We start from the raw sequence: 13,534 nt of genomic DNA on the forward strand, positions 1-13,534 counted from the left end.
GCTTCCACAAGTCAGGCTCCGTGCTCAGTGTTCATAGGGCGATGTGCACTCTTTCACCGGTTCCTCACAGAACCTCTCAAGTACTGATCATTTTGCAGGTGAAGAAAGTGAAGCTCAGAGAGTGTGAGGGACCTGGCCATAGTCACCCTGCTCATGACCTGGAGAGCCAGGGCTCAACCCCAGCTGTTTCCCCCTCCCAACTCTGCTCAAACAGCATTGCGCCGAGTTTAAAGATGGGACTGACCATGTCCCAGCATTACTGGTGTTCCAAAAGGACCCTGACTTACAGAGGGGCCCTGCTCCCTGGTCGTATCTGCCAATCACTGCTGTAACGTGCATAGAAATCAGAAGCACGTAATCAGTTCAGAGGTTCGTATTTGTTCGAGAGCTCACACCACGTATAACTTTTGAAAACCTGTACCCCTCATACTTGCGGTTTGCTCAATTACAGGAAGCTGCCTGCCTGAGCTGGGCGAAATGCTCCTTCCTGCAGCCCCAGTCTGGCCTGCGCTAGTGGAGCGTCGCCATCTACTGGCTGTTCCCTTGAACTTCATCAGAAAGCCCAGGTGGGTGTTGGTTGCAAGGGCTACAGCTCAGCGCCAGTCACCTGTGCACAGCAGGTGTTGGTAAAGGGGCAAGAAGAGAGAGAGAAAGAAGGTCCTGGAGCACAGGAATGGAGTGGGCGGAGTGGAGTCAGTGTGAGGTTGTAGAGCCTGTGCTTTAGCAATTTCACTTGATTCTCAGGGCGATATGGTCTGACTTTTTATTAAATTTGACATTGGGGAAAAGCTGGCTCAGCAGCGCATCCTCGAACTGCAGTAACTCGCACGGGGCATGTATGTGGAGACTCGCTGTGATGGTGCGGCCATAGAAAATGAGAAACTAGACCAGAAGAGAAATGTGTGTGCTCTTTGCAAAACATAGACTCCAGCTGTGACATTACTCCCCTGGGGCCTGCACTCCTGTGGGCGGGAGGGGGCACACGAGGAAACAGGTGCAGAGGGTCGGCGTGACATGCCCATGTCCCCACAACTGTGAGCCGTGGAGCTGGAACTCTCAGGACGGCACTCTGCCCTCTGCCCTCCTGGGGGTCAAAACCTGCCACTGAGGGAAGTAGGAAGTGGAGGGTGGAAAACACTACACAGGGTCTGGGGCGAGATTTTGCATCACGTCAGAATAAAACATACTTTCAAAAGCATGTGGGCATCACCTGGAAAAGGCTTTAGCAAAGACCTGCCAAAAAAATTGCACTGAAAACACATTCGGGATTTCAATGGAATTACCTTCCCGTTGTGGCAGGTGCACCCACTGGGACTCTTGTCACATTTGCTCTGACTTTGGTTATTTTTGTCTTGTTTTTTGTTTTTAACATAACATAATTTTTAAAAGCAGTCTTTGGGTGTCCGTCTCTGGGAACTGTGAAGCCCACCTCTGGCTCTGCTGGCTTGGGCGGTCTGGTTGTTCTGAGTTAACACACCCCCCAGATTACTTCCTGGGTTTTCAGGGGTACCTTCCTCCTGGCCGAGCCCTCACGCAATCCTCAAAACTGCTCTGCGCTCAGATGTTCTCTGTTGGATCCTCTCCCTGGTCCACTGGGGGTCTGTGCCCAGGGCCCACCATGGGTCGGGCATGGAGTGGTGTCCAGGAAAGACAGGCTACCAAGTGAATGGCCAAGGGTCTTTGCCTCCACTGAGGCCCTGTGGGTGGCACCGTGAGCCCATCTGTAGGGTGTCCTGAAGGCCTGTCCTGGGAGCATGGAGCCCATTTAACATTTAATGAGCCGCCTGCCTGGGGACTGTGGCATGAATTGGTATGTGGGGAAGCAGGGGGAAGGTGGTGTTCATGTGGGGGACTCCTGATTTCTGTGGAAGGGAGTGTTCTGAGTGGACGAGCAGTAATGGTTGTTGCCGATGCACTCCGTGGAAGCCAGAGAGAGGGAGGGCTGTCTTGGTGGTCACAGAGGGAGGATTCCGAGAAAGGGTTGGCGGCAGGGCAAGGGAAAGGCTGGGCTGGGGTGGCCTTGGGGACTGCTCTGCAGAAATGGGATAGGGCCCCAGGTCCAGCATGGTTCCAGCTGCAGGTGGCCAAAGTGGGACAGAGCGTGGAGATGGCAACAGTGACTGGTGCGCAGGCAGGGGCATCTACCCTTGTCATGCAGGCAGCCAATCCAGCCCAGTGTGCCTGTGTGGGATTGGGGGTGGGGGCGGGCAGCCAGCCCTTGGAAGCTCTGGCTGGTAGTCTCACTGCCTTGGGCAGACTGTGGGCCATGGTGGCCTGCTGTTTGGGGACATCAGGCAGCTCAGTCACGGGCCCCCATGGGCTCTCTGGCCAGCAAGGGAGGGACCCGTTGTGTTGGCCTCTGTGGGAAGACACTGTTTCTTCATCCTTTCCTGACTGGGTTGTTGGGAAGGTCAGCCAAGGGGCCAGAATGGGCCTCCATGGTGGGCTGAGAAATTGGGCCCAGGGAACAGGGAGGTGAGCCAGGTGCAGTACACAGACTCAGAGGTAGCCTCAGGCCCAGGACAAAGGTGGGTGCCAAGAAGGGTGCCAGAGGCACCAGGCACTGGGCCTGAAGACACAGGCCGAACCTGAGCCTGGATGCTGAGTGTGCCCTGAGCTCAGAGTTGTGGAAATGGGGGAGCAGAGCAGGAGGCAGGAGGAGGGGCCAGGCAGCAGAAGAGGCCTGGCTGAGACCAAAGGCTGAGGATGAGGGAGGGACAGGAGATGGCAGCTTGCTCTTGTGGGGCCAGGAACTGCTCATAGAAGGGTGGATGGGTGCAGATGCTGGGGTGAAGTCTGAGGAGGTGGACCTTGATCCTGCTCTAAAAGTGGTCAGAGTCAGGAGGCAGCCAGGGAGAGCAGTACCGAGGCATCGTTTGGAGGTGCAGGCCATGAGCACTGTGGTCCTGAGGCTGTGTGCCAAACACCCAGATGCCAGGAAAAGCCTGGTGCATCCTGGCCAACCAAAAATAAGGGCCTATTTGAAGGTTAGGCCCCGTGGGGACAGGGCTAGGGTGGTAGCACTCTCTTCTGCTCGCAGAAACATCAGCCCATGGGTTTGCGAAACCTGCACTTAAGCAGGACTCTGGTCTGCAGAGGCCTGACCTCAGTGTTTCCTGAGGGTCTGGTCACCCTGCTGGAGGGACTCAACCTCTGCTCTCCATCCCGGTAAGAGCTGGAATGTCCGGTGGAGTGACTGCGGTTCCCCCAGGGCTCTCTCTCTACTGCTTTGGTCCTGCTTGCCCATTCTGATCCTCTTCCTGGGAGGAGCTTGGGGCAGCCTGCTGGGAGTGCTGGGAATGTGGGATGTTATAGTGTTGGGTCCAGAGGGAGCAGGCATTTATGTAGGGGCAGCACTGTTGTGTCCAGATTTGTGCCTTCATCAACGATGGGAGGAGCCAAGACAGCTCCACCCACTGCCCATTAGTGGCCCAGGAGCCTGCCCTCCTGCTGCACCCCCATTGGCCTGACCTTGATGGGGACAGACCCTGCAGGAGGTGCACTAAGGGGCAAGGAGCCTGCAGTCCTGGTGAGCTAGCTCCTGGGGTAGCAGCAGGTCCCCATGGGGCAGAGGGGTAGGGAGCCCTAGAGGCTGAGCAGCCAACTGAAGCAAGAGGAGGGGACCCTGAGAGGCCTCTGTCACCTAAGGGTGTCAGAGAGGCAGCGGCTGAGACAGGGGCCATGTGCTTTGTCTCCTGTGGTGAGTGCCCAGGCCATGGTCGAGCTTCTGACCAAGGCTGTGTGTGGTCTTCTTCTGGGAGAGGGCGGACTCCGAGGAGGGGCAGTGCCTGAGGCAGCCAGGGCCCTTCCGGGTCCCCTCTCAGTCCCTTCATCCCCCATGCAGTGACCCTCCCCAGAGGGGCTCCGCCACCCCTGGTCCAGTTGGAGGTGGACGGTGGACGGGGGGGGGGGGGGGGGGAGAGCAAGCTGGAAGGTGGCTCCAACTCCTGTGTGCATAGGGAGGTGGCTCCAACTCCTGTGTGCATAGGGAGTCCCCAAGTGCTGAAGTCCTAGTGTCCACCAGAGCTGGGCCTGCATCCACCCAAGCCCCGGACTCTCCTGTCCATTCAAAGTGGCAAAGGTGGCAGAATGTACGTTCCAAGGACAGGGGTGGGGGTAAGGAGTCTCTAATTGCTCAGGTCCAGCTCAAGGGTCAACTGGCGGTCACATCCTCTCCATGACCTCCTCCAACAGATGGCTGTGGAATTATGATGAAATGATGGCAGCAAAGCATCCATCGCAGTGCCTGGAGTTCTGTAGGGCCTCATTACATGTCGGTTCCCTTCATTTGGTTTTCTGCCCTCAGAGTGATAAGGCCTGAGGACAAATGTTGACTAGACAACATCCCCTTGAATGCCCACAACCACACCAGGCCTGGCCACACAGTAGTTGGTGGAGGGGCCGGGCTCAGGGCACAGGTCTTAACCAAAACAGGGCACGCCTAGCCGGGAAGGGGCCTTGGAGCTCTGGCTTGATCCTCTCCCATCTTGGTGGTGCCGGGCTCCATGATCCCTGGAGTGGGCGTGAGGACATCAGGGACTGAACAGGACCATCTGGACAAAGGGGAGGGAAGCTCAGGGCACTGGCAGGGACTTGGGCCCCTCCTTCCTGTGGTGGCAGATGTTGAAAGGGTCTGTCCTCTCAGGGTGCTTTGACCCCGGGAGAGCTCCTGGCAACAGGTGAGGAGTGCGCCCAGGGCCTCTACCCAGGCTGTGTTCCTCCTTGTGCCCACAATCCTGCATCCTCAGGATGGCTCCCTTCTGGATCCTGGGGCCTTGTTTTTCTCTGTCCTGGCTGCTGCACTCCTCCCCAGGCCTCCTGCACTCAGCTGTCGGCCTGCCTGCCACCCTCACCCCTGCAGATGCCTCAGAAACCCTGGCCTGGCTTCTCTGGGGAGGTGCTGGGAGTGGAGCTCTGATGGGCCGGTTGGGGTCTAAGGTGGGGGGAAGAGAAGCTTCTCTCCCTGTGGTTTATCTTCTCCAAAACTCTGCACCCACCTGGCTGGCAGGGAGGCGATGGGAACCTGGCTACCTGGTGCTACAGAGGCGCTTCTGGTGAAACAAAATGATCTGCAGACAGACTTTTATTTCACCTCGCTCCCCCAGCCCACCCTCGGGGTTTGACTGGATTAAGTGCTTTGCAACACCAGGTTCTAAAATGAAGACCAGACTTAGGTGTTAGGTTATTCAAACAAAGGTTGTGAGTGGGACAGTTGTCACCTGTGGGGCTAGGCCTATGCTCCTGCCTTCTCCTCATGGGGGCAGTGGTCCAGGTTGAGTGGGGTCTCCAGAATCTCTGGAAGAGGCCCTCCCACGTACAGCCCTCTGAGGGTGCTCCCCTCCCCCAGCGCCTGGGCATCAGTGGTGATCTCAGCACTGGCCCCGCTGTCCTCCAAGGCCCCTCTGTCCTCCAAGGCTATTGCGCCACACCGGAAACAGGAGGCCTCCAGTTCTATTTCTTTTATTGAACTTAAGGGCTTCTTTTAAAATGTAGACAAGAAGTTTTGACAACACCAGGAACATGAACATTTCTCTGACCGGTACAGAGTTAACACACACACACACACAAAATTGAAAGTCATCCTATTCAGGTTGGCGACTCTGATTCTGCAGAATTTCCACTGCCTGGAAAACAGACTGCAAATAAATAAAGTGCATCGAGAGCCAGTCTAGCAGCCAGGGCCCCGTGGGGTTGCGGGGAGGTGGGAAAGCGGAAGCAGCTCGCACTACTCAAGGCCAAAATGGTAAGAAAAGCAGAGGCAGGAGCACAGGCTCAGGACCAGTCCCTGGCCCCTCCCCCAGCCGTTCCCTTTGAGCAGACACAGCCAGAGCCAGAGCCACAGAGGACTTCCTGTGCCCCTCTGGATGGGGAGGAGCTTCTTGGCAAGGGAGCAGGTCTGTGAGGCCAGGGGCCCATGAGGCCAGGGGCCCCTGAGGCTCAGGCACACATTTCTCTCTGTGGGACACAAGCACACATTCAGTGGGGAGCCTCCCTCATGCCATTCTCAGGCCTTCTTCCTCCGTGGCTGGCCCTGGAGGAGGCTGGAGCTGGGGATCCAGTCACTCAGAGAGCGAGACCTGGGCTTGAAAGGGGCACATCAGTGTACCATCCCCAAGGAGGTCCCTGGTCTTCCTCCCATCTTATACAGCCCGTGTTGCTCTCCTTTCTCTGAGGCTGTCCCCGGAGATGTACGGATGGAGTCGGCAGGCTGGCAGGCTCCCAGAAGTGGTCCTGGGTGGAGAGGGTTGGAGTGGAGGAGGGGCCGCCAGGACCGGGGGCTCCCGGGTGACTTGGCACAAAGCAGGAAGCCATCAGGCCCTGTGTGTGGGAAACTGCAGGGGGCACGTGGGAGCCTTGGTCCAGCCTCAGTCCCCAGTCCCTGGGGTGAGGCAGGAGGAGTACTTCACCCAGGACCCAGGCTCCAGCTGAACAGCTGAGGAGGGCAGATATTGTGAGACTGGGCCACTCAGTCCCTGGGGCTGACCCCACTAGTGTGGTTTTCAGTCCCAGGAACTCTGAGTACTTGGGCACACAGCAACCAGTGTCAGAGCAGATGTGGGACCAGAGGCGGGTGTTGAAGGCCAGGGTCTCTCCTGGATCCCCTCTGAGCTGCTCCCGGCCATGCTGGTACACCCGTCAGCAGCACATCCCAGGCCTCCAGGACCAATTCAAGCCCATCTGGAGGAGAGTCTCCTGGGTGATCCTGGGCATGGGTGAGCTGAGCCTGGGGACAGAGAGATGGGGCCATGCATGGTTCCCAGTCCCCTCCCACCCCCAGTTTATCCTTTACCCTCCTGGTCACATCATGTCCCCAGGAGCCGCCACCACCTCCCTGACCCAAACTGAGAGGTTTGTGTCCAGTTTTTGAGGAGCCCTTGGTTAAGCCTGGGGTGGAGCTGGGAAGACCTGGCTCTGTGGGTGAGGACCTCAGCTACCCAGGGGAATCCTAGGACTCGTGTCTCTTGTGCCCGTCTCAGCTCTGACTGTCCCCCTGGTCTTTCCCGTGACCACCCATACTACTCCAAGGAAAGCCAGTCCCTCACATTCCCACCCTGGCCCTCTCTCTCCCTAGCTCTCCTGGGAGCCTTGTGATCCCCTGCCCCATCCCACTGGGCCAGGTCTTCTGGAAGACTGGGGGATGGGTGGGCGAGTGCAGGCCTTAGGGAAGATTTAGCTCCTCCACGTCTTATCTGTGTGACAAGGGCACACCTGAGCCCCTCTCCCATAACCCGTTTCCCTTGTCCGTAGGTAGGGAGCATAGAACACCCTCAAGGCGTGCTAGGAGAGTTCAGCGCCCAGGTGACATGGTCCTGTCGTTCCCCATGCCCGAACCAGCCCAGGGGGCTGCCCCACACCTCGGGGCCTCTGCCTGGGAGGCCCTTCATCTCCTCCTCAGCCAGGCCCTGCACTCAGCTGCTACCAGGAAGCTCTAGGGGTAGGGGGCCCCTTGGGCACAGATTTGACTCTTGATGAGGCCAGAGAAGGGGCAAGTCACTGGCTACAGACACTGGTTCCTGAACAAAAGAAATGGAGACTTGAGAGTTGCCTCCCACCCAGGGAGGTCCGCGTTTCTCCAGGTGTTGCCTTCTCCACAAGCCCCTTCTCCATCTGCTCCTCCACCCCGGCCCGAGAGCTGCCCTCTGCTCAAGGAAACGCACGTTTCCCCAGACGCTTTGGGTTCACAGGGCGCTCCTGGAGGTTGTCTGAGCCAAAGGATGGCACTCTGTGGCATGGGGAGGGCTGCAGATGGCAGAAGAGCAAAACTGGGGGAGGGCTAGGGAGGAAGGCACCTTTCCCCTCTTCCCTTCCTCCAAATGCATCCTCAGAGAGGAAGGAGGGGAGCAAAAGGGACAGCAGGAGCAGGATGCAGGGGGCTGCAGGGAGCCCAGGGGCCTGAGGGCTGAGAAGGGGACAGACCTGGGGTTCCAGGCTGCCTACCCAGGAAGGTGGAGGGGAAGTGTGGCAGCATGTTTTCTCCTCTAGGGCTTTCCCCTGGGCCACCCCAGCCCATCCACCTCCATTCCCTCAGGCTCAGGTGACACCTCCTGGGCCTCCGGGGAAAGGGGGGCGGGAACGGGGCTGTGGGCGGGAGGGTACACCCTGTCTCTATGGGTGACGGGCTGAACCTCTCAGATGCGCGATGCCTGAGTCACAGTCCCCCCTAGCCCCCATAGAATCATGACAAGGGACTGCGAAGAGCCCGTGGCTGCCCAGCCTGCCTGCGCTCGGCTCTGAGCTCTCTGGGCTGGCTTCCCCGGGTCCCTTCCACATTTCCCCAAACCCCCAAGGGGCCTGGACGCCTAAGATGTCATGGCAACCGCCTCCCTCCAGCCCTCAGGTCCAGCCTTTCTCTGGCAGCCTACCGTTTTGGTCAGGGCCAGTCAGAGCAAGTCCCCGCAGCAGCATTTCTTCTTTCTGGTCCCCCCTTCGGCCGATGTGAGGCAACAGGTCGGCTGCACTCAGATAATTTTCTCGAGCCCAAAGGGAAGGGCCCGTTTGGCTCGTTTCTGGGCAACCCGGCCCCGGCCGCAGAACGTGCGCGCAGGTCGCGGCTGGGTCCGGGGCTCGGTGGCCTCGGTGGCCTCGGTGGCTCAGTGGCCGGCGTCCTCTGGCGGAGCCGTAGGGTCCCGGGGCCCGGGCCGCCCCGCCTGCTTTCCGTGCTGCGTCCGGGACACCTGGGGGCCCGGCTGTCTGTCCCGCCTGGGGCGGGCGCTGGACCCTCCTGCGCGCTCACTCGATCCGCACCTGCAGGCGGACGTTGAACATCACCGAGGCCACCACGTAGAAGTAGGGGAAGTTCATGCGCAGCCGCCAGGCCAGGTCGAAGAAGGTGAGCAGCGTGCGCGTGAGCCCCTTGCAGAAGGCGCTGTAGGAGCCGCGGGCCGCGGCCGAGCGCGACAGTCGTACAGCCAGACCCGACAGGGCCGCCGCCGCCGCCGCCACCGACAGAGCTGCGGACGCCGCCATGGGCCCTGCAGGCTCCCGCCACGCCGACCCGCAGGAGCTCCAGCGGGCGGCAGGTGGACGCGAGGACTGGAGCGACCCGCCAGCCCGGGGCGTCCTCCTGCGGGGTTCGGAGCTCAGTCTCCCGGTAGCAGGGTTCCGGAGGCAGCGGCAGCCCCTGCCCCTCCCCTGCCGCCCGCAGACAGCCCCGCCCCTTTGCTGGCTCCAGGGCCTGTTGGCCTAGGGCGCAGCTCCGCCCCTACCTTCTCCGCCTTTCCTGCCAAGAGCCACAGAGCTGCAGCAGCCGAGGTTCCCCAGACTAGTGGCACCAGCCCCCTTGGCAAGTCCTGCCCATGACCGCCCATTTGACATACCTAGGCTTCTAAAAGCAGAGCCTGAGGGCCTGAGCTAATTAGAAGGCGATGCTCCCCAGGGATTGATTTGTGGAAAGCCCTAGAACCGAATGGAAGGCTGAAGCTCTGAACTGGTATACTGAATCTGTACAGAAGGCCCACCTAAAACTCTCCGCCCATTCACACACACACACCTCTCCCCCTCTCTCCACAGAAGATCTGTCCACCCAACCTGTCTTTCCTCTCTTTAATTCACAATTATCTGGTACCAATGCACTATGGAGTTTCACCAAATCCACAAAATATCCTTTCTGGTACATTTGCTGGTTATGTGTATTTTTCTTTATTCGTAAATTGCCCCGTTGCCCCTACCTTTCACCCCATAGTGATTTCTAAGGACTCCTCTTAGTCTCTCTTTGCCTTGGATACTGCAGAAGGTCTTCTCAGGTTTTCATTTGTCTTTTTTCTTACTGGTGGGCTTAAAAGCCCTTTCATGGTTTCATCTCATCTTTATTCTAAACTAAATCCAACCCAAACTTGATCACATTTTCATGATAGTTATCCTCACGCGTCATGATAGTTATGACTTTTGAAAATCTATCTGCAAGAAGTATATTTAGGAAGCCCTCACCCGAGTTTTCAGGAGGAGGACTAGCCCCAGTATTAAAGCCGTCTCAAAATGTCTGCTCACTCCTCACAAGTGAATATCCCTATGCCATCCTTGTAACTATTTATGGAATTCAGCACATTCATATTGAGCAATTGTCATACCTACATGGTCAAGGAAAAACAACAAGTTTCAGAGACACTAGATTATTGTGTGGCATCATAATTTTATCAATAACGTCACTATGCATGGGTATGAATGCATAAAAAATACCAGGGCAAAAATATAAAACTACTCAACACTGTTTACCTCCGGTTAAGGCTGTGGGAAGGACGACTTAACACTTTTTACTGTGTATATGTATGCATATCTACATGTATATAAGTTTTACTTGTGTAATACAATGAAAATATTAATTATTTGATAAAAGGGCCACAGGGATATAGACTTGAGCCACATAGAAACCCTTTGTTCCAGACTGGATCCAGCCTCATTCACTTGCACAGCCTGTTTCTGCCAATCATTTGTGAAACCTATTATTAGCCTCATCTCATTTATTTTTAATATTTTATTTTGAAATAATTATAGGCAGGAAGTTGCAAAAATAGTACAAAAAAAGACCTGTACCTTTCACCAAGCTTCCCCAATGGTGACATTTTCTGTAGATGTAGTATAGTATCAAAACCTGGAAATTGACATTGGTACATTACTGTTAACTAGACCAGAGCCTAATTCAGCATTTACCATTTTCTAGCCTGCATTAATTTGTGTGTACACATGTATTGCTCTACCAATTTTTTCCCATGTCAGGATTTGTGTAACCACCACTACAATCAAGATACAAAAATATATACCTCTTTATTCTCACTCAGCCACCCTGTACATATTTTGTTAGAGTTATATGTATTTCATTTTCTTTGCAGGGGCTGTACAAGGTAGTGTGTGTTTAATTTTGGTTTTTACATTGTAAATTGTTAGTATATAGAACTGCAATTGATTTTTTAATTAAACTTTTTATTTTGACATAATTGTAGATTTACTTGTGGTTGTGAAAAAAAATACAGAGACCCCATGTATATTTTATCCTATTATCCACAGTGATAGTATCTTTCAAAACTACAGTACAATATCAAAATCAGAATATTGACATAATCTATCTTGTTCAGATTTCCCCAGTTTACTTGTTCACATGTGTGTGTGCAGGTGTGTGTACTGAGCTCTATGCAATTTTATCACATGCGTAGGTTCAATCCGACACCACAGTCAAGATTCAGAATAGTTCCATCACCATAAGGATCCTTTATGTTGCCCTTTTTTGAACACACCCATTTCCATTCTCTTTTCTTAATGCCTGGCAACCACCACTCTGTTGTCCATTACCATAATTTTGGCTTTTCAAGAATATTATAGAAAAGGAATAAAATGGATTATATGTTTTGTTTTTTTAAAACTCTCATAAACTGTTTTCCAGAGTGGCTGTAACATTTACATTCCCATCAGCAATTTGTGAAGGTATCCAGTTTCTCTGCATCCTCCTTAGCATTTGGTGTTATTTTGTTATTTTAACCATCTGACAGGTATATAGCCATATCTTGTTGTGGTTTTAATTTGTATTTCCCTAATGGTAATGATGGTGAGAATCTTTGTGCTTATTTTCTTTCTCTATATCCTCTACAGTGAAATATCTTTTGTCATTTTTAAATATATATATATATCTTTATTGATTTCAGAGAGAGGAAAGGAGAGGGAGAGAGAGAGAGAGAGAGAAACATCAATGATGAGAGAGTCATTGATCGAGCCTGCAACCCAGGCATGTGCCCTGACAGGGAATCGAACTCCGATCGCCTGTATCCTAGGTCGACGCTCGACCGCTGAGCCACGCCCGGCCGGGCCTGTCATTTTTTAATTGAACTGTTTTTATTAAGTTTTGTGAGTTCTCTAATATTCTAGCTATGCATCCTTTGTCAGATATGTGATTTGCAAATAATTTCCTCCCAGTCTGTAGCTTGTCTTTTCATTCTGCTAACAAGGGCATTCTCAGAGCAAAAGTTTTAAATTTTGATGAAGTCCAATTTATTTATGGATTGTGGTTTTGGCATCATATGTAAGAATTTTTTTATGAATCCTTAGATTTTCTCCTATGTTCTCTTTTAAAAGTTTTAAAGATCAATTTTACACTTAAGTCTGTGGTCCATTTTGAGTTAATTTTTATGTAAGGCTTGGAGGTTAAAGTCCAGGTTCAATTTTTGACTATGAATGTCCAGTTGCTAGAGCACAATTTGTTGTAAAGGCTAGCCTTTCTCCTGTGAATTTCTTTTTCATCTTTGTCATATTCGAGCATATTTCAGTGGGACTATTTTGCTGTCTTCTATTATGTTGCATTGACTTATGTGTCTATCCTTTCTCCAGTACTACTCTATGTTGATTACTGTAGCTATATAGTATATATTAATATTGGGTAGAATGATTCCTCCCACTTTTTGTTTTTCAACATTTCTTTAGCTCTCCCAGCACTAGTGTTTGTCTGCTTAATTTTGGAATAAGTTTGTCTATGGGTACAAAATCCTTGCTAGAAATAGTATTAAACTTACAGACCAATTTGGGGGAGAATTGACATCATTTCTATGTTTAGTCTTCCAATCCATGAACATACTATGTCTCTTTATTTAGATCTTCAATTTCTTTCATCAAAATTTATATAATTTTATGCATTCAGATCCTGTATATGTTTGATAAATGTATTCCTAAGTACTCATTTTATTTAAAGCAATTATACATGATATTGTGCTTTTAGTTTGAGTTTCTACATGCTCATTATTATTATTTAGAAATTCTATAAATTAATTAGAAGTGTGTTGTTTATTTTCCACATGTTCGGAGATTTTATTTTAATCCTCACCCAAGGATATGCTTAGAGAGAGGAAGGGAGAGATGGATAGAGATAGAGAGAGAAATATTGATGTGAGAGAAAAACATCAATCGACTGCCTTCCATACCTGTGCCCAGACCAGGTATAGAACCTACAACCTAGGCATGTGCCTTGACCAGGAATTGAACCAGGAACCTTTTGGTGCATAGGACGACACTCAGCCAGTTGAGACACTCAACCAACTGAGCCACTCTGGCCAGGCTGGGGATTTTATTGTTATCTTTCTATTATTAATTTCTAGTGTGATCCCTTTGTGGTCAGAAATCAAACTCTGTATGCTTTCAATTCTTTTAGATATTTTTAGATTTGTTTTATGGCTTTAAGAAGAGGATTCCTCTGGAGTGATTCCAGAGGAAGGCGATGTGAGTGATGAAAGAACTGGATCTATGCTTTGTGATAAATGTTTGAAACATTTGTAGTTTAGAGAACAAAGACTTAAGAAAGAGATATGAGATCTCCTTCAAATACTTGAAGGCCTACTATGCTGGAGAGGGATTAAACTACCACAGTACCATTCTGTGGTTTGGAAATTAGGCCAGTCGGGTGAAACTGTCCTAGGCCAACTTAAGGAATGGACAACCTAGAGAAGCAATGAGGCTGCTGTCATTTTCAGTGTCTTAGCACCACTTGGAACTTAATTATTGGTCAGGGATATTGTTAAATTAAGTTTTCCATGATGGAGCCATTAAAGTAGAGGACCTG

General features: G+C 52.4%; 1 protein-coding gene across 1 annotated transcript; it reads right to left on the reverse strand.

The window, feature by feature from the left end:
- Positions 1-5,445: 5,445 nt before the first annotated feature.
- LOC308551418 (small integral membrane protein 10-like protein 2A) lies at positions 5,446-9,128 on the reverse strand. The gene is made up of 2 exons (XM_081125919.1): positions 8,364-9,128; positions 5,446-6,724 (listed from the first exon to the last, which is right to left on the reverse strand). The coding sequence occupies exon 1, from the start codon at positions 8,965-8,967 to the stop codon at positions 8,731-8,733; it is 237 nt and encodes a 78-aa protein (XP_080982045.1). The 5' UTR covers positions 8,968-9,128; the 3' UTR covers positions 5,446-6,724; positions 8,364-8,730.
- Between the last annotated feature and the right edge of the window lie 4,406 nt (positions 9,129-13,534).

This window comes from Miniopterus schreibersii (assembly GCF_964146895.1).
Source record: "Miniopterus schreibersii genome assembly, chromosome: X".
NCBI lineage: Eukaryota > Metazoa > Chordata > Mammalia > Chiroptera > Miniopteridae > Miniopterus > Miniopterus schreibersii.

Bases quoted from the DNA above. Each gene is read 5' to 3' on its own strand.
- LOC308551418 (XM_081125919.1), bottom strand. From the start codon at position 8,967: ATGGCGGCGTCCGCAGCTCTGTCGGTGGCGGCGGCGGCGGCGGCCCTG.